This window comes from Nematolebias whitei, chromosome 15 (genome assembly GCF_014905685.2).
Source record: "Nematolebias whitei isolate Nwh7 chromosome 15, NemWhi1, whole genome shotgun sequence".
In the NCBI taxonomy this organism is placed as follows: domain Eukaryota; kingdom Metazoa; phylum Chordata; class Actinopteri; order Cyprinodontiformes; family Rivulidae; genus Nematolebias; species Nematolebias whitei.
In genome coordinates, this window is record NC_056512.1 from 37,457,171 (window position 1) to 37,477,206 (window position 20,036).

Genomic DNA, 20,036 nt, shown 5'->3' on the forward strand with positions numbered 1-20,036 from the left:
AGAGGATGCAGAGGACAGAGTGAGGACAGAGGATGCAGAGGACAGAGAGAGGACAGAGGATGCAGAGGACAGAGAGAGGACAGAGGATGCAGAGGACAGAGAGAGGACAGAGGATGCACGCTGAGCATCGTCAGGCCTCTGAGGGCCACCTCATGTGTCACTGGAAATGGTTTAGTTGCGTTCTGTCGGTGCGTCAGGGAGGATGGACATCTGTCTCCTTGTTGTCTCTGTGAAAACTGCTGGAGCTTCAGACTCTGCGGAGCTGCTGGAGTGGAACTTCCTTGTTCTCCTCATCAGACTTTATGAGAGAGATGCAGAGAACTCAAGACAGAGATCGAAGCAGAACTAATATTTAGACTTTTTCTACACCCAGAGGTTACCCAAGACCCCGCGCCCCCAAACACAGTACATGACCATAGTAAAAGTACATGGTATAGTGTTTCTAATGAACATTATTCTGAAGGAATAGACGAGTTTTGAAGAACTTTTCTCACGTTAAAGTTTTGAGGTTTGTCAGATATATTTAAATAAATTAGAACACAACACAGGAAGTCCTTTGAAGAGTATAAATGAACTTAAAATCATTCTTTAATTTGCCCGACAGATTTCTGTCCTAAAATGATTGTTTCACTCAAAGGGATTATATTTACAGGATTTCATCTCTTGCAGTCATTAATGCTCGTTATTTTCATATTTTGATATATCTATCATTCATTCAGCACATGCAGCTCTCAGTATGTTTCTAAATAGCATCAAGTTTTTTTCTTTCATTTTTGCAGACGATGAACTTTAATCTGTTTCTCTTGGTTGTCTGCCGGACGACTCGAGGCGAGACCCGGTGGTCCGAGAGGAGAACAGACATCGCACATGTCAAGCCCTGCTCGTTAAAGATTACAGTCACGCCATTGGGTTCAGATTTTCATGGATTTCTGTAAATCTGTGGTTAATTTGTGTCGTGTGGAGAGGCAGAAAACACAGAATCCACTTCCTGTCTGTTGGTGGAGAAATGAATTCAACCTGCCTCTGCTGCCTTTTAGTTCTATCCAACCATGAGATCCTGCTCACAGCAGGGACGGGTGAAACACAAGTGGGGATGGGATTATTAATTTGTAATAATCTCAGCGTCATAGACCCACATCAGTTAAACGTGTGGGTTCTGCAGAACAGCTGCTGTTCTACGTTTTATTGAATAATGGAAACATTCTGTTGAAACTTCTTGTTGCAATCGAAGCGTTTCCTGATGATCTGTACCGAGGTGGAGGCGTCAATCTGCTGCTAACGCTAAAGAAAAGGCAGAGACGCTCTGTCCTGCGCTTTGGTCCATCAAGTGACTCGTTGTTGTTTTAGGAGCTGTCTTCTGTTCCTAACCTGCACGGCGGATCACATCCTGACACACAGCGACTTGTTTTCCGTTCGTCTCGTGACGGTTAAACCTGACCTTCCCGTCGGCGTGCCTCGACACGTCGGCTGCTCATGTTCGGATCGGCTGTTTGGGAACAAACGTTTTATTACCTCAGATTCTTAGACATGGTGAAATGTGAGTTGTTGGAACGGTTCTGAAAGCTCACGAAACGCTCGGTGGCGTCAGACTCTTAGATCGTGTTTTCACTACTTGAAGCCAATGTTTATTTCTGGCCAGATGATCTGAGCGCAGCTTCTTGAGCCCAAAACGAGCGATGTTCCTCCATCCAGCCTTTCTGTACGTTCGTTCCTGTTTCTGACGAGTCCCGCCACGTGCGCAGGACTTGAACCCTGATGGCAGTTCTGACGTGTCCCCCTTCCTGTCCTCCAGGCCCTGGCCATGCCCTCGAATGCTCGGGCAGGAAATCTGAAGGACCCGGACGTGGCAGATCTCTTCTGCAAAGATGATCCGGAGAAGCTGTTTGCCGACCTGCGTGAGATCGGCCACGGCAGCTTCGGAGCCGTGTACTTTGTAAGTAAGACGTGCACGTGTGTTTGCTCTCTGACAGCAAGGTTTGCCGTGTCCCGAGGGTTTCTACTGTCAACCTGTGATCCAACACCTGATCAGGTGATCCATGGAGCGGCCCGAAGAACGTCTGCTTGTTGTTGGAGGGCGGAGTCTGTCACTTATCTGTCTGACAGGAGGGGAGGAGCCAGGAATGCATATCGCCCGCCGCCTTGCACATTCATATCACCTTTTTGGAATGACTTTCAGCTACTACCACACCGATTGTTGTCTTAAAAATGACAAGTTCTAGTTGATTTGTCTTTACTTCAGTGTTATCAGGGAATAAAACGCTGCAAAATCAAGTTTATCTCAATTTAAAATGTAAACTGATTTATTGGCTTATTTTAAAGTTTTCTGTTTCAGATGACTTCAAACCCAACTCTTTATAAGCAGAGTTAAATTCTGTGTTTTTTAAACTTTATTATGAATTCATGCTGTTCTTGATTGATTTAAGAGCTTTCTTTACGAGCATTTATTTATGAATTAAGATGTTTAAGTTTGTGAAACATATTTTGTTTTATTGCTTCTATCAAACAGGTTGAAGTTAAAAAAACCCCGATCAGATGAAGAAACAACGTGCATCATTTTGATAGATTGTTCTGAAGGTCCTGTTGACATACAGTGAGGAAAATAAGTATTTGAGCACCCTGCGACTTTGCAAGTTCTTCCACTTAGAAATCATGGAGGGGTCTGAAATTTTCATCTTAGGTGCATGTCTGCTGTGAGAGACATGATCTAAAAAAAAAAAAAAAGGGAAATCACAATGTATGATTTTTTAAATAATTTGTGTGTTACTGCTGCTAATAAGTATTTGAACACCTGCCAATCAGCAACAGTTCTGGCCCTCAAAGACCCGTTAATCCGCCTCTAAAAAGTCCACCTCCACTTATTATTCTAAATTGGAAGCACCTGTTTGAGGTCGTCAGCTGCATAAAGACACCGGTCCACCCCACACAATCAGTAAGACTCCCAACTACTAACATGGCTAAGACCAAAGAGCTGTCCAAAGACACCAGAGACAAAACTGTAGACCTCCACAAGGCTGGAAAGGGCTACGGGCAACTGCCAAGCAGCTTGGTGAAAAAAGATCAACTGTTGGAGCAACTATTAGAAAATGGAAGAAGCTAAACATGACTGTCAATCTCCCTCGGACTGGGGCTCCATGCAAGATCTCACCTCGTGGCGTATCAAGGATCCTAAGAAAGGTGAGGAATCAGCCCAGAACTGCACGGGAGGAGCTGGTCCATGACCTGAAGAGAGCTGGCACCACTGTTTCCATGGTTACTGTGGGTGATGCACTAAGACGTCATGGTTTAAAATCATGCATGGCACGGAAGGTTCCCCTGCTTAAATCAGAACACGTCCAGGCCCGTCTGAAGTTAGACCATGACCATTTGATGATCCAGAGGAGTCATGGGAGAAAGTTATGTGGTCAGATGAGACCAAATTAGAACTTTTTGATCTTAATTCCACTCGCTGTGTTTGGAGGACGAAGAATGATGAGTACCATCCCAAAAACACCGTCCCTACTGTGAAGCATGGGGGTGGAAGCTTCATGCTTTAAGGCTGTTTTTCTGCACATGGGACAGGACGACTGCACTGTATTAAGGAGAGGATGACCGGGACCATGTATTGTGAGATTTTGGGGAAAAACCTCCTGCCCTCAGTTAAAGCATTGAAGATGGGTCGAGGCTGGGTCTTCCAACATGACAATGACCCGAAGCACAGCCAGGAGAACCAAGGAGTGGCTCCGTAAGAAGCAGATCAAGGTTCTGGAGTGGTCTAGCCAGTTTCCAGACCTAAACCCTATAGAAAATCTTTGGATGGAGCTCAAACTCCGTGTTTCTCAGCGACAGCCCAGAAACCTGGCTGATCTAGAGAAGATCTGTGGAGGAATGGGACAACATCTCTGCTGCAGTAAACCTGGTGGAAAACTACAGGAAACCTTTGACCTCTGTAACTGCAAACAAAGACTACTGTACCAAATATTAACATTGATTTTCACAGGTCTTCAAATACTTATTTGCAGCAGTAACACACAAATTATTTTAAAAATCATACATTGTGATTTCTGGATTTATTTATTAATTTACTTATTTATTTTTAGATCATGTCTCTCACAGTGTACATGCACCTAAGATGAACATTCAGACTCCTCCATGATTTCTAAGTGGGAGAACTTGCAAAGTCGCAGGATGTTCAAATACTTATTTTCCTCACTGTCAATGTCTACTTTTTGTGTCCCAACTCGTCTCCCAGTCAAAGGAGACGGTCCAATTTGTCCTGTCCATAATGGACGTTTACAGTTCAAGGCGTCCACATCTTGTTTTCTGGTTCTGATGTGTTTTGGTGGTGCAGCGCCACCTACAGGTTACTGCTGCGTTCACACTGGAGGATAAAACTTTCCATCATCGGTGTGTGGGCGGAGCCTAAAGCTACTTCAGGTCATCTGGGTAGTTTTCTTATTTCATGTCCACATGTTGTCTGAGCTGCTGACGCCTCGGCAATAAGCAGCAATCGTCTGTGTGGGTTCTCACAACTCGCCCTCATTTGCATATTGTCATAAACAGAACGTGTGAAGATCTTCTCCTCTTTAGGAAAGAGTGGGAGGACAGCAAGCAGGTCACACCCACACTGTTGCTGCCGAGGGTTTGAGCCCCAGCGTGTACTTGAAAAGCCCACAGGATCTTACCTAGAACCAGCTGCAGAACCACACCTAGAACCAGCTGCAGAACCACACCAAGGACCAGTTGCAGAACCACACCAACAAACAGTTGCAGAACCTTACCTAGAACCAGCTGTAGAACCACACCAAGAACCAGTTGCAGAACCACACCAAGGACCAGTTGCAGAACCACACCAAGGACCAGTTGCAGAACCACACCAAGGTTTTTAGTCAGTGAACAAATGAGTCGGGATTGATTAATCGTGTGTGTGTGTGTGCGTGAGAGAGAGAGTTTACATCTCCATCTGATTATCTGGAATTCAAGATGGCTGCCTCAGCCCAGACATGACAGAACTGCTGCATCTTGCGGAGCTGACGTGTGGTGGTAGTTGAGTCGTCCCGACTCTTTGCGGTTCTTCAGGGTTCACTCCGTCCTGAGTTTAAAGTCCTCGTTGTTTCATCATGAACAGATAAAAACATTTCTCGTGTTTTCAGTCTGAAGTAAAAACATGAAAGATGTTTCTGACGTTTAACCCTTTAAATTCAAACGGCGGGCATTAAAGTTGGGATTAAGGTCTCGATTGTTTTCCCTCAAACAGCTAACCGGGTTACGGCCAGCTTTCAACTGTAAGCTGATTTCTTCAACACGAAGAGAACAAATGCTGCTGCTTTAATCGGCTTCACAGGAACCGGGTTTCTCTTCTTACACAGATCCAGACCACATCAAATCCTGCAGGTTCAGAAGAAGCACTGAAACAAACGCGACCTCTTGTTATCACCAATAAACCGACGTAGCTGTCGGGGACTTTCACAATAAAACCAAACCATCAATTAGAAGACCTCCACAATAAAAGAAACCTTTTCATCCTAAGTGGATGGTTTTTGCTTGAACAAAGCGAACAGAAATAATTTCTTAAAGGATCTGACACGACGTTTGATTTGTGACTAAATGTTGAAAACGTGTTTTTATGTTCGAGGGATCGTCACAGAGCAGCTGCTGATGTTTGGGTCTGAATGATTCCTTGGTAGTTGTGACAACGGAGCAGAGAGTTTAACGACACGCCGACGACCACCTGATTTCCTCTGAAGGATGTCGACTCCATGTTTACCTGTCAGCAGTCTGAAACTCTCTCCTCGTGTTTGTAGATTTTCTAAGATGCCTCCAGAGAAATGACTCGGACTCAGGGCACGTTTCTGACGCCTGCCTGTGAACATGTTTTCACTCCAATCATAATTTGTGTTTCTTCAGACCTCTTGGTGCGTCTTGAGCAGACGATGGCTGAAGAAATCCTTTTCTGCATCAGCTGGAACTTTCAGAGGAACCTGAAGTGTGTTAGTGCTGGATTTTAACCTCAGGGTTTGTTTACAGGCTCGTGACGTGCACAGCAATGAAGTGGTGGCCATCAAGAAAATGTCGTACAGTGGGAAACAGACAAACGAGGTAACGCACCACCACCCCACTTCCCCAAGTCTTACTCGGTGCTCTTCACAGCAACATGAAGAAAAAAATATAAGAGGTTTCTATGTTTTGAAGTGGGTTTCTGTGTACAAGTTATAAATAGTTAATATCTTACCTGCCGTAGGTAGTTTATTGATCCCTGAACTGATGAGCTAACGGTTTGTCTGAACGAGACGAAAGATGGCTACTGTCTTGAAACGACCAGTAACCAAATCCATCCATCCGTCATCTTGTTCTGGACTCGGGTATCAGAGGCAGCATCTTGAGCAGGGAGGTCCAGACATCTCTTTCCACAGCCAGCTCTTCCAGATCTTCTGGGAGAACTCCAAGGTGTTCCCAGGCCAACAGAGAAATGTAGTCTCTCCAGCGTGTCCTGGGTCTTCCCCGGGGTCTCCTCTCAGTCGGACTTGCCCCAAAGCGCCTCCAGGGGGAGGCGCCCAGAAAGTATCCTGGCAGCATGATGGCTTAGTGGTTAGCACTGTTGCCTTACAGCAAGAAGGTCCTGGGTTCAATCCCCGGTTGGACCTGGGGTCTTTCTGTGTGGAGTTTCCATGTTCTTCTCGTGTTTGCGTGGGTTTTCTCCGGGTACTCCGGTTTCCTCCAACAGATCAAAAGCATTCATGTTAAACTGCCTTCAGGCCCAGGCCTCCCTTGCAAAAGAGATCTGTGATCTCAGTGGGATTTAACTGGTTAAATAAAGGTTAATAAATAAATAAAAAATCCTTACCAGAGTTCATGACCAGAGGTGAGGGGAGGAACCTAGACCAACCGGTAAACGGAGAGCTTTGCCTTACAGCTCAGCTCTCTTACGGACTGGTGCAGAGTCCACGATACTGCAGATGTTGCACTAATCCATCTGTCAATCTCGCGCTCCATTTTTCCCTCACTCGTGAACAAAACCCAGAGATACTTGAACTCCTCCACTTGAGGCAGAACCTCACCCTTGACCGTAAGATTATAATGAGGACCATGGCCTCAGATTTGGAGGTGCTGATTCTCATCCCAGCGGCTTCACACACTGCGAACTGCTCCAGTGAGAGCTGAAGATCACGGCACGATGACTCCAACAGGACCACATCATCTACAAAGAGCAGAGATGGAATCCCGAGGCTACCGAACCAGACTCCCTCCGCCCCTGGCTGCACCGAGAAATTCTGTCCATAAAAGTTATGAACAGAATCGGTGACAACGAGCAGCCCTGGTGGGGTCCAACTTACTACCTTTACTATAGGGACTGAACAGCCCGTAACAATGGGCCCCCAATCCCATATTCATGGAGCACCCCCCACAGTGTACCCTGAGGAACACGGTCAAATGTCTTTTCCAAGTCCACAAAACACATGTAGACTGGATGGGCAAACTCCCATGACCCTTCGAGGATCTTAGTGAGGGTAAAGAGCTGATCCAGTGTTCCACAGCCAGAACTGAACCTGCATTGTTCCTCCTGGATCTGAGGTTTGACCAACGGTCAGAGACTCTTCTCCAGTACCCCTGAATAGACCTTACAGGGAGGCTGAGGAGAGTGATGTTCCTGTAACTGTTGGTTTGTCCAGTTAATCGGGCTCGCAAAGGTCTAGGTCGGGAGCTCGCCTTTTATGCTGCAGCCATAATGGGGTTCCTGGAAGTCCTCCACCAAATGCTTCTCTAATTTATATCAGCATCAGCTTCTCATTCACTGTTTGTTTTTAAGAGTCGTGTTATTTTGTGGTGCTAGCAGCAGTCTGTAGCACTTCCAGGGGACAGTGCGGTAGGCAGGGCGCTTGGTTCTGTTGACAGGGCGGGGCGCCCTCCTTGGATAATGGCAGGGGAAACACTGGTCTTAGAATTAAATTCCAACCTGAGATTGTTCCAACAAGCTATCTGCTACAGGTAAGATATTAATTAGAACCTCACTCAAAAAGGGCCAAACTATCCCTTTAAAATATTAGACTGTTTACTTTTTAATTTAATGTTGGTATGAGTGCTTTTTGAAGCTGCACCTGTGAGATGTTTGGTGCAGACAGGAAGTTGTGTGCACAGCTTCCTGTTTCAGGGTGGTCTGTTTGGTCATGTGCAGAAGTGGCAGGACATCATCAAAGAGGTGAAGTTCCTGCAGAGACTTCGACACCCCAACACCATCGAGTACCGAGGCTGCTACCTGAAGGAGCACACGGCATGGGTACGTCCTGTTTTTCCACGTTCAGCTCGTCTGCAGCTGTGCGCAACACAAACTAATCCAGCCTTCAGCCATGACCCTGCTCTGTTTGTCCCTCAGCTGGTGATGGAGTACTGCCTCGGCTCTGCCTCAGACCTTCTCGAAGGTTTGCTTCTCGCTCCATTTTCACGCTTCTCTCTCTCCTTTCTGCTTTTCTGACTCAGTTTGTTTTTTCTGCCGTCAGTTCACAAAAAGCCCCTCCAGGAGGTGGAAATAGCTGCTATTACCCATGGTGCACTGCAGGGATTAGCTTACCTTCACTCCCACAACATGATCCACAGGTAAAGTGTGGCCTTCTCACTCTCTGACCTTTAATGTTCCAGCTGACCCCCCTCCCCCCATCTCTGTGACGCCCTGAAGTGAACAGTCATGGTCAAAGTTATTTATTGTCATTTGCATCACATGTGGTACATGAGGCAGAACGAAACTGTACACAGGATCCCAGTTACATCCAACAATAAAATGTAAAATAAAAACAGTAATAAGATCTAAGATATGAACTAAGAAATACACTAAACACTAATGGTACAAAACAACACGCTGAACAACAGCAGCACGAACATGAGTCTGTGTGAACAGATGAGTACGGAGCAATTCTCTCCTGTGGGGGTGGGGGGTGCTCCTGTTGTGTCAGTATTTATGGAGGTTGTAGTGTCAGATCCCGTTAATTCACTTGGTTGGTTTGAGCCCGACATGTCGTGGGCCTTTGATCAAACACGTTAAGCCACCGTCTCACTGCGCTGCAGCTGATGGACCTGAGAGAACCTGTGGATCCTGTTTTCCTCCAGCGGGTCGTGCAGCCTTTGTTTTGTGCGCTCAGTCGTTGAAAATGTGCACAGCTTGTCAGTCAAACTGCATCTTTGTCTTCACTAAAAGTTGAAGCTTTGAACCTCTCTGAAGCAAATGAATAACTCCTGGGAACGTTTGGAGACTCAGACGAGTCCAGCCTGGTGAGGTTCTGACCTCAGGGTTAGCTGTAGACCTGGTCCTTCCTCTGGAGTCATGAGACGTTAATCATGAAGCCAGCTGTGTGTTGTTAGATGAAGGGAAGCAGCTGAGATGCCGACCTGACGTCTTGTTTCTTCTCTGCAGGGACGTGAAAGCAGGAAACATTCTGCTGACGGAGCCCGGTCAGGTCAAACTGGGAGACTTCGGCTCAGCCTCCATCGTGTCTCCGGCCAACTCGTTCGTGGGGACGCCCTACTGGTGAGCTGGGACTTCCTGTTTGTGATGCGCAACGTTCCACTCAGGACGGTTTATCCAACAGTCCAAACAAAAGACCAAGAAGAAGAAAAGCTCCGGCAGACGTATTTTCTGTTGTCATTCTCCTGCTGCTGCTTCCTGAACGCCGCCCGCAGGCTCCGGGTCTGGCTGCACCTGAGGAAGAAGAACTTGTTCCAGTCTGAACCTGAGACCTGAACACAGATCCATCTAAAACTACTCTCTGTTGGCAAAATATTTCTTCATCTAGTTGACAAAATTAAATGAAACTCAGTGGATGTTTATCTACACTTGGCTAACTTGTGAGGTCAACATCATTCAAGATGGCCGCCACATGTGACTAGAGTTGCATTCGGGCCAAAAAATCCGATCCGACCCGGCCCCAGCCCGCAGTCATCATTTCAGAACCCCACCTGACCCGACGAGTTAACAGTAATTACAGGTCTGAACCCGGGAAAACCTCCAACATTTTTAATTAGTTATTAACGGTCGGGGACGTGCAGATGAATAAACGGGGCAGAAGATCAGAGCTGAGAGGTGTTTGTCCTTTCATGGTTGTAAAAGCACATTAAACCCTGTTTCTGCTGCGTTCCGATTTATTCACACACGGACCCTGCTCTCACACGTCTGCAGGATCTCACCACCTGTTTGGGTCATCGGCCGCGCGCGTCCGTTGAGTGCAGCGGCTGAATGAACGTCCATTTGGGTGATGGATCTCTGCCTGGCAGTACAGTCCCATCTGAAGATTAACTGAACTTTTTAACTCTTTCAGGGCCGGTCAGCTGCAGTGAAATGGCCGTGTGCGGCTGGTAGATTTATGGCAGGCCATGTTGTCATATAATTGGATTGTGGTTGATCCTGATCCAATTAAAAGCTCGACACCGACCCGGCCCACCCATCCAGCACATTATCATGGCTTGGCCCACCCTGAATTTGAGTCGGGTGGGGCCGGGCTTAGGGCTCGGGTTAGAAATGACAGCTCTATATGTGACTGAACTTACTAAACACAAATGTGGTTATAAGTCAGCTGTACAGATGTTGAGCAGGTGTGGTAGTAGCTGAAAGTGATCCACATCACATATTTAACAACTTGATAGTTTGCCACAGAACTCGGGTCTGACGTGTTCTGGTCTTTAACTCGGGGACTCGACGTCACAGATAGTCCAACGGGTCAACTGTTAACTAATGATGGTTCTGGTTCATTATGAGTCGGTTTGTGTTAGTCCATTCAGCAGAGTAACCATGAGTGATGGAGGTGGTTGTCATGACAACCTGTGGGCTTCAGTCGGTGTTGAACAGGAAGTCTACCATGTGGTCTTTGATTCTTGATCTACAACAAGCTGCACGTCTCTCAGGAGCTGTGCTGCCACTCATGTGTGTCTTATACACAATTGTGCCCTGTAGACCGGAAGTTACTGTAATGATGGTTCTGGTGGACAGTCGGATCAAACGGGTCAGCTGTTAACTCATGATGGTTCTGGTTCTGACCTGTGTCTCCAGGATGGCTCCGGAGGTGATTTTAGCCATGGATGAGGGTCAGTACGATGGGAAAGTGGACGTGTGGTCTCTGGGCATCACCTGCATCGAGCTGGGTACGACACCCCCCCCCCCCCCCCCCCCCCCCCCCCCCGACTCAGGTGCTTCACATGCTGAGCTCCTCAACATCTGCATGTTCTTGTTCCACAGCTGAGAGGAAGCCCCCGCTGTTCAACATGAACGCCATGAGTGCCTTATACCAGATCGCCCAGAACGAGAGTCCTGTCCTGCAGTCCAACCACTGGTGAGAGACACCCCCCCCCCTCACCCACCCCCCAAAAAAAAGATCTCTGCAGATCTTCTCCTGGACGATCAGAGGAGCTGTAGTTCTCGTCCTCCTCAGCTGCAGCTCAGAAGATCAGAACATTGTGAAAAGCTGAGGCAGCCTCTGAAGGAGTCCAAAACCTGAGCAGCTGAACCTCCTGGTTCAGCTCCTGGTCTCAGGGACCCATGTCCTCCTGACCCTGTGTGTGTTTTAGGTCCGACTCGTTCTGCAGCTTCGTGGACTCGTGTCTGCAGAAGATCCCTCAGGACCGGCCCACGTCAGACGTGCTGCTCAACGTGAGCGCTCAGCTTCTCAGAATCCCTCGGTCGGGTTTTGTCTTGGCACCGGTCTCACCTGTTGTCTCCTCCCCCTTCCTGTAGCACCGCTTCCTGTGCCGCGAGCGTCCGCAGACGGTCGTCATGGACCTGATCGCACGGACCAAAGATGCCGTGAGGGAACTGGACAACCTGCAGTACCGCAAGATGAAGAAGATCCTGTTCCAGGAGAGCCAGCAGAACGGACCCGTGTCCGAGGGGGGTGATGACGAAGAGGTGAGGACGATGATTTACAACACCACCTTCACTTATTCTGTTCACAACATAAACAGGAAGTAGTTTTTAAAAACTTGTTAAAGGATTAAAGACTTTGAGCGGGTTCTACAGGAAAGGTTCTTGTTTCAGCTGAGAATGTCTAGGCCAGGCCACTTTGGGCGCCCCTGGCCTAGACGTTCTAATCAGACTGTTGCTAAGCAACAAGCCTTTCAAAGGGATTAAAGGAGAAGTTAGGCCATTTTGAATTGAGTTCCCATTGTAAACGATGAGTATCTTACCTGTGCTGGATGGCTTGTTATAAAACAAGTTTTAAATAACTCTTTCCACGTCGTCGGTTTTCATTCAGGATTATTTGCTCAGAAATATTTAAATATTTATATGTGGGTAAATAATATTTCTTGATTTATGTTTGAACACGAGCCGCAGGAACCAGCTGGCACTGTGCAAAAGTCTTGATCATCTCTTACCTTCTGAAGGTCTTGGCTACTTTTTTCACTTGGTTAATTTTCAGTCATGTCTATTTAAATTTAACCCACAAAACGTCTGACGTTTCAAGGACTGAAGGAACGAACAGACCAGTCGAGGGGTTTCCATGTTTTCATTGACTCCAACTGGCTCAACTGACGTTTGACCTGACGCAAAACTCAAATGAACTCGTTCTGCTTGATTTCTGTTGTAAAGTAAAAGTCAGTGCTGATGGCTCAGAGCTGGAAGCTGCTGTCTGATTAACGGCGAGTTCTGATTGTCAGGAGGCGGAGCCGTACTTGCTGCAGACAGGAACCATCAACAGCATGGAGAGCTCGCAGTCCGTCCCCAGCATGTCCATCTCTGCCAGCTCTCAGAGCAGCTCTGTCAACAGCCTGGCTGACGGCTCCGACGACAGCAGCACCGAGATGGCCATGATGCAGGAGGGGGAGCACACCGTCGCCTCCAACAGCTCCATCATCCACCGGCCCACGGTAAGCACCACCACCACCCGTTAACCTCAGAGACTGAAAACCCTCGTCTGACCCCTCCGTCCTCCTCAGGGTCAGGACAACATCTACGATGACCCGTACCAACCAGAGATGGAGCCTCAGGTTCCATCAGCTGGACGCCGGCGAGCCTTCTACCGCAATCGAGACCACTTCGCCACCATCCGCACCGCCTCTCTGGTGAGCTCCTCCGGACCGGAGCATGGCTAAAATCAGGCTCTTAACGATTAAAACAGCCGAACTAGGATGGAGGAGAGCCAGAATCAGTCTTCAGCTGAACACAGCAGCAGCTTCATCACATTTAATACAGGACGGAAACTAAAACTCCTAAAGTTCCCAAGAGTTTTTCTTCAATCACTGAACTTTACTGTGACGTGGCTGACATGTAGCTGAGACTCGTCTCATTTCTGAAGTAGTTTCTGCTCTTTCCTGCAGATAAATAATCCAGATTTAAGATCCAGATTGGGCGGCAGTGGCTGAGCGGTTAGAGCAGTCGTCCTCCGATGCAAGAGTTGGGTGTTCAATTCCAGCAGTCACATGCTGAAGTGTCCCTGGACAAGACACTTGAACCCCTCATTGCTTCTGATGTGTGTCCCATCAGTGTCTGAATGTGATAAAGCTCTGATTAGTCTTTGTACAGATTTAGTAGAGTGATGTATGAATGGGTAAAGAGCTTTGAGTATCTTGATAAGATATAAAGGAGCTGTATAAGTACAGTCCATTTACCATTTAAGTGTGTGAGACCAGGGTCTGGGTCTGAAGGTTTCTGCCCTGGAACAAAAAGCTGATTTTAACTGTCACTTGTGTTTCTTGACATCTGTGGATGAAAACAACTCAGTAGGTTTTGTGTTGTTACGCTTGTCTATCATCAGACCCGGTTGGATCGGGTCAGCAGGTGGTTCTGTTAATGACAGCAGCTCAAAGCGAGCCGGTACTCTCTGGTCTGCTACAGGTGACCCGTCAGATCCAGGAACACGAGCAGGGCTCGGCGCTGAGAGAGCAGATGTCAGGTTACAAACGGATGAGGCGACAGCACCAGAAGCAGCTGATGGGTCTGGAGAACAAGCTGAAGGCTGAGATGGACGAACATCAGCTGAAACTGGACAAGGAGCTGGAGAACCAGAGGAACAACTTCTCCATGGAGGCTGATAAGTTGTCCAAGAAGCACCTGGCCATCATGGAAAAGGAGGTGAGTCTCCGAAGGATCAGACTTGACAAAAGTCAAAGGTCAAGTGTCCTTCTTATTATATCTTAGGACCTTCTGTGTTAAACACATGAAGCTCTTCTGAGGACAGCTGGAAACGGGTGGAAGGCCCTTCCTGGTCAGGGGGGCGGAGTCAAAAGTCAAACCCTGATCAGCGGTCAGCTGGTTTCTTTTAATATTGTCTTAAAAATAATTTGGCCTATTTTTCAGATTAAGTCAAAATCTTCCAACCCAAACATGGGACTGGAGAAACCGTAGTCTGGATTATTTTTACCTCCATCAAACGTTCTCCTCTTCAAAGAGTCTGTCCTCTGTGTGAACTCAGCTCTGTTCTGTTTTATATAAATGACTCTTCCTCTCAGCACGTAGCTGCAGGAGGAAGCAGATCCACACATCTTCAGTGATAATTTTAACATTGTCATGAAAGCGGTTCTTTTGGGTCCGGTTTCCAGCTCCGTGGTAAATGTCCTGCCACAAGATCTCATTAGATCTAATGTAACGGTGCTGCTCAGTGGTTCCAGGTTGAGGTTTACTTCACCTGCCTCCTGTGTTTGTGTCGTCTGCAGACTAAAGCTGCTCTGGCAGAAGAGAGGAAGTTCCAGCAGCAGATCTTGGGTCAGCAGAAGAAAGAACTGAACTGTTTGCTGGACTCCCAGAAGCGGCAGTATCGCCTGCGCAAGGAGCAGCTGAAAGAGGTAAAGCTCCCTCTGACTCGTCGTTTGGGTGAGCACAGGACGATGCTTCAGCTTCAATGTTCTGTTTCGTCCTCACAACAGGAGCTGAACGAGAACCAGTCGACTCCGAAGCGGGAGAAGCAGGAATGGTTGATCCGTCAGAAGGAGTGTCTGCAGCAGATGCAGGCGGAGGAGGAGGCCAGCCTGCTGAGGAGGCAGAGGCAGTACTACGAGCTGCAGTGTCGTCAGTACAAGAGGAAGATGCTGCTGGCTCACCACAACCTGGAGCAAGACCTGCTCAGAGAGGTACGGCCCAGAACTGCTGGTCCTGCTCTCAGGATGGATCTTCAGTCTTCATGGAGTTGTGTTTTGGTGATTTCCAGGTCTGGGAGTGAACTGTTTTATTTAAATGTTATCTATAAATAAATAAAAAAACATCACAACATTTTCCATTTAAGTTTCAGCACCAGGGTGGACAACTTCCAGAACCTGACATGGGGCTCAGACGGTTGTTTGTTGTTGGAAACTCTGTTTTTACTGTTTGTCTCAGCAACACAAGGTCATCTAAAGACGTGACCCAGTTAGCTGCAGCTGGGTTCAGCCTGATGAACCTCTGAATTATTCGTATTTTCTCCATGTGTTCTGATTTTTAACGAACTCAACACATCTGCAGCATTTGTTAGAGATGATCTCATGGGTTTCTGTCAGGAGCTGAACAAGAAGCAGACGCAGAAGGACCTGGAGTGCGCCATGCTGCTGCGCCACCACGAGTCCACCCAGGAGCTGGAGTTCAGACAGCTCAGCATAGTGCAACGAACCCGGGCCGAACTGATCCGAACACAGCACCAGACAGAACTCACCAACCAGATGGAGTACAACAAGCGGCGCGAGCACGAGCTGCGACAGAAGCACACTGTGGAGGTCCGCCAGCAGCCCAAGAGCCTCAAGGTACATCAGAACCCGCAGAGCCTGCAGGAGCTTCTGGATCTGGACTGAAACCATCTGTCACACATCAATCAATCAATTCATTCATATATTTACTGCTCTTTGGTGATTTTTCCTCTTCATGTTTTAGTCCAAAGAGCTGCTGATCAAACGTCAGTTCCAGGAAACCTGCAAGATCCAGACCCGTCAGTACAAAGCCCTGAGGAACCATCTGCTGGAGAACACGCCCAAATCCGACCACAAGACCGTCCTCAAACGCCTCAAAGATGAGCAGACCCGTAAACTGGCCATCTTGGCCGAGCAGTACGACCACTCCATCAATGACATGTTGTCCACGCAGGCAGTCAGCAAGGTGAGGACACACCAATGGCATGCAAAGCACATGCAAGCGACACAAAACACGCCAACAACACGCAAAACCCATGCCAACAACACGCGAAACATTCCAACAATGCGCAAAACACACAGCAGCAACATGCCAACAACACACAAAATATACACCAACAACATGCAAAAGATGCCAACGACACGCCAACAACACAAAACATAGACAGCAACATGCAAAACCCATGCCTTTGACACACAACACACGCCAACAACACACCAACAACACAGAAAACCCATGCCAACAACATGCCAACGACATGTCAACAACTGAACGATAGGAAACGCCTTGTAATTGTGACTTTCTTTGCCTCCATTGATTACGGTGACATTATTTACATGAACGCTCCTACAAGCACCCTGCAGATGTTGGATGCTGTCTATCACGGTGCATTAAGATTCATAACTGGCTGTAACTACCGTACCCACCACTGCACCCTGTATTCACTGGTTAACTGGACATCATTAACTTCACGCAGACTCTCTCACTGGTACATTTTCATCTTTAAATCACTTCTTGGTCTGTTCCCTTCATACATCTCCTACATGTCTCTGTGTGAGTGCAGCTACAGCGTGCGCTCTCAGGACATTATTACCTGCAGTGTTCCCTCAGTGCGGACTGAACTTGACAAAAGGAACTTCTCCTACTTTGCTCCTGTTTCCTAGAATATCTTGTAAAAAGATCTGAAGCTCTCGACCTTCACCTGGCTTCAAACATTTGTTAAATTCCTGCAAAAACTAACGCAGACATGTTCCTGGTTTTAGTTTTTTACACTGCCTTATAATCTATCTGTTTTTTTGCTACGTTTCCTTTTCATTTTCATTTTGTTTTCAATTGTAAAAAAAAAATTGTATGCATTTTTTATGATTGTCCACTGCTGTCATCATTCCAACATTTTTCAGTCGGGTCATCTGGACAGTTTTTTTTTTTTTGTGTGCTGAAACGTTTCACCTTCAATCCAGAAGGCTTCGTCAGTCAAGGAAACACAACAAAACTGATTCTTTCCCCAACAGCTTACTCCAAAGTGGAACAAACCAGTTATGTTGGTGCTAAGATGGTCTCTTTGGTACGCCCCCTCCTCCATTGCCGGCCCTCTTCCTTGTTGACAGTCGTATCAAACTGGTTGAAAACATCATCACTCTTTGTTAAGAATTCAGGTCTCTCTTGTAAATGAGTCCCCGAGACTCAATGGAATTAACATGTTTAAATTAAGGTTGAATGAATGAAAAAAACACGCAAAACACGTCAACAACATGCCAAGATACGCCAACAGCACACAAAACATGCCAGCTTGCAAAACACGCCAACAACACACACAAATACATGCCAAGAACATGCCAACGACATGCAATTGGGGAGTGGTGGTGCAGAGGTTAGAAGATGGGCTTGTGATCGGAAAGTCGCAGGTTCACCTCCCGGTACCGTCAACATCAAAATGTGGGTGGAAAAGGTGAAACACCCACACCTCCCTCCACCCTCATTTGCACTTCTCTGGGCCCTTGAGCAAGGCCCTTACCCCCCACCATCTGCTCCCTAAGCAGGTCTCCATTGAAAATGAGTTCTCGTGGCTCAATGAGACTACCGGAATAAATAAAGGGAAAAGAAACAAAAAACAATTCAATTAATACAATTTCAATTCAGTTTATTTCTACAGCACCAAGTCACAACAGAAGTTGTCTCAGGACACTGAACAGAAACATTCATATACGAAAATAATAATTTAACATTATTTATCTGAGGAGCAGACTGCTTTGAGTTTAACTCCATCACAGAACTCTCATCTTGAGCAAACATGAAGGCGACAGTGGAAAGGAAAAACTCCCTCATGAGGAAAAAACCTTTAGCAGAACCAGGCTCAGGACAAGCGTCATCTGCTTTGACCGGCTGGGTTTGGAAGGAACAGATACACAATGGCAGGTCAAGAATCACATAAGATAAAAATAGTATCAAATGAAAACTATTCAATTTTAGCAATTCATTTAAGGAAATGAGGTCAATTTGTCCTCTAGTAGTCGAAACCTATAGCAGCATAACAATCCAACCCTAACTATAGGATTTATCAAAAAGAAAAGTCTTAAGCCCAGTCTTTAAACTGGACAATGTGTCAGCCTCAAGGACTGAAACTGGAAGTTGGTTCCACCAGAGAGGAGCCTGATAACTGAAAGATCTTCCTCCCATTCTGCTTTTGGAAACTCTAGGAACCGCCAGGATGCCTGCAGTCTGAGAGTGAAGTGCTCTGTTTGAAAAATATGGAACAATAAGATCTGTAGTATAAGAAACACGTCAACGACACACAAAGCACATGCCAACAACACACTAACTACAGACAGACAGGTGACCTGTTCATGCAGGCCGTGGAGAGGTGAGGACTTGAACACCCGGTCTCCCGCTGCAGAGAAACATGTTCTCCATGATGAGACGTTCAGGGTACAGCTTCAGTGTAGGACACATGAAATGTCGCACTGATATTCATTCTTGATTTTTTTTTTGTGTGTGTGTGATTTTGATAAAACAATTCAACTTGAATTCTTCTCATGATGAAGAAGTAAAGTTTGTTTCTGCGTTTCAGGAACTGGGCGTTTTGTTTTTGTGCAGCTTTTGTGCTTGTTCCAAACATTTCATGAGTTTCTCCTTCAAACTTACTGATCAGGAAGTTTGCAGGAAAACCAGTAAAATGGTCCAAAGTGTCACCAAGCTGAGCATCTTTTGTGTTTCAGATCCGGTTGGACGAGACCCAGGAGACGGAGTACCAGGTTCTGCACATGCAACTGCAGCAGGAGCTGGAGCTGCTCAACGCCTACCAGAGTAAGATCAAGATCCACACGGACACGCAGCACGAGCGGGAGGTGAAGGAGCTGGAGCAGAGGGTGTCCATCCGCCGAGCGCTGCTGGAGCAGAGGGTACGACTCAGACCCGGCTCAGAACCCAGCAGAACCTTCTCGTCTCTGACGGTGTGAATGTTTGTGTCCATCAGATCGAGGAGGAGATGCTCTCCGTTCAGACGGAGCGCTCCGACCGGATCCGGACGCTCCTGGAGCGCCAGGCTCACGAGATCGAGGCCTTCGACTCGGAGAGCATGCGTCTGGGCTTCAGCAACATGGCGCTGACCGGGATCTCGGCCGAGGCCTACAACCAGGGCTACCCGACCCCCAGCCCCTCCTCCGGCGCCGGTGGGTGGCCGTCACGGCCCGTCCCGCGCTCTGGCAGCCACTGGAGCCACAGCGTGCAAAACTCTGTGGCCACGCCCTCCTGGCGCAGTCAGAACCACGGCGAGCTGATGAAGAGCGGCAGGGGTCACCCCCCCTCCTCCTCCCACCTCCAGCAGCACCACCAGCACCACCAGAGCACGCCACAGCTGTACCGCGACGAGCGCGACCTGCGGGAGCGTGCCCGTGAGTGGGTGGGAGGGGGGGGACACTACTCCCACCACCCCCAGAGCCTCCACCTTGTCTCCACCCACTCCTCCTCTCATTCCATGGCTCTCCTGCCCCCGCCATCCCAGCCCCCTCCCATCTCGCTGTCCTCCTCCTCCCCTCCCTCCTCTGCCTCCTCCTCCTCGTCCTCCTCACAGGGGGGCTACGGAGGCGGGGGCCTGAGTCTGAGCATCAGGGGCCCCGGCCTGATGGCCCTCAGGAACAGCCCCCAGCCGCTGAGGAGGACGGCCTCCGGGGGCCCGGGAGGTGGGGGAGGCAGTGACGGGGGCCTCAGCCGGAGCACGTCCGTCACCTCCCACATCTCCAACGGATCTCATCTGTCCTACTCATGAAACCAGCACGAGGTCCCCTCCCCACCAATACCAGAACGAGGACTTGGGGGTGGGGGGTTGTTTTCGAAGGTGCTCCTCTTCATCAAAGAGCCTCCAGAGTCATTCGAGTCTCTGGGTTTTAAACCGAGTCCAAGTGAAATCAGAACGAACCGTCGCATCAGACATCCAAGCAGGAGCTGGTTCTGAGACCCGCTGGTTCTGAGACCCGCTGTGTCTGAGACCTGCTGG

General features: G+C 47.9%; 1 protein-coding gene across 1 annotated transcript in view; it reads left to right on the forward strand.

Moving 5' to 3' along the window:
- LOC119421797 (serine/threonine-protein kinase TAO2) overlaps positions 1-19,942 on the forward strand; it is a 22,315-nt gene extending 2,373 nt beyond the window's left edge. The window contains exons 2-20 of the mRNA XM_037689157.1: positions 1,793-1,933; positions 6,004-6,075; positions 8,150-8,251; positions 8,348-8,393; positions 8,472-8,568; positions 9,380-9,493; positions 11,009-11,100; positions 11,195-11,288; positions 11,524-11,605; positions 11,690-11,860; positions 12,610-12,819; positions 12,889-13,014; positions 13,787-14,023; positions 14,605-14,733; positions 14,815-15,018; positions 15,421-15,660; positions 15,788-16,009; positions 18,760-18,942; positions 19,017-19,942. Coding sequence (XP_037545085.1) covers positions 1,802-1,933; positions 6,004-6,075; positions 8,150-8,251; positions 8,348-8,393; positions 8,472-8,568; positions 9,380-9,493; positions 11,009-11,100; positions 11,195-11,288; positions 11,524-11,605; positions 11,690-11,860; positions 12,610-12,819; positions 12,889-13,014; positions 13,787-14,023; positions 14,605-14,733; positions 14,815-15,018; positions 15,421-15,660; positions 15,788-16,009; positions 18,760-18,942; positions 19,017-19,808 — 3,345 coding nt within the window. The 5' untranslated portion in view covers positions 1,793-1,801 and the 3' untranslated portion in view covers positions 19,809-19,942. The remainder of the gene's footprint in view (positions 1-1,792; positions 1,934-6,003; positions 6,076-8,149; positions 8,252-8,347; positions 8,394-8,471; positions 8,569-9,379; positions 9,494-11,008; positions 11,101-11,194; positions 11,289-11,523; positions 11,606-11,689; positions 11,861-12,609; positions 12,820-12,888; positions 13,015-13,786; positions 14,024-14,604; positions 14,734-14,814; positions 15,019-15,420; positions 15,661-15,787; positions 16,010-18,759; positions 18,943-19,016) is intronic.
- The last annotated feature ends 94 nt before the right edge of the window (positions 19,943-20,036 follow it).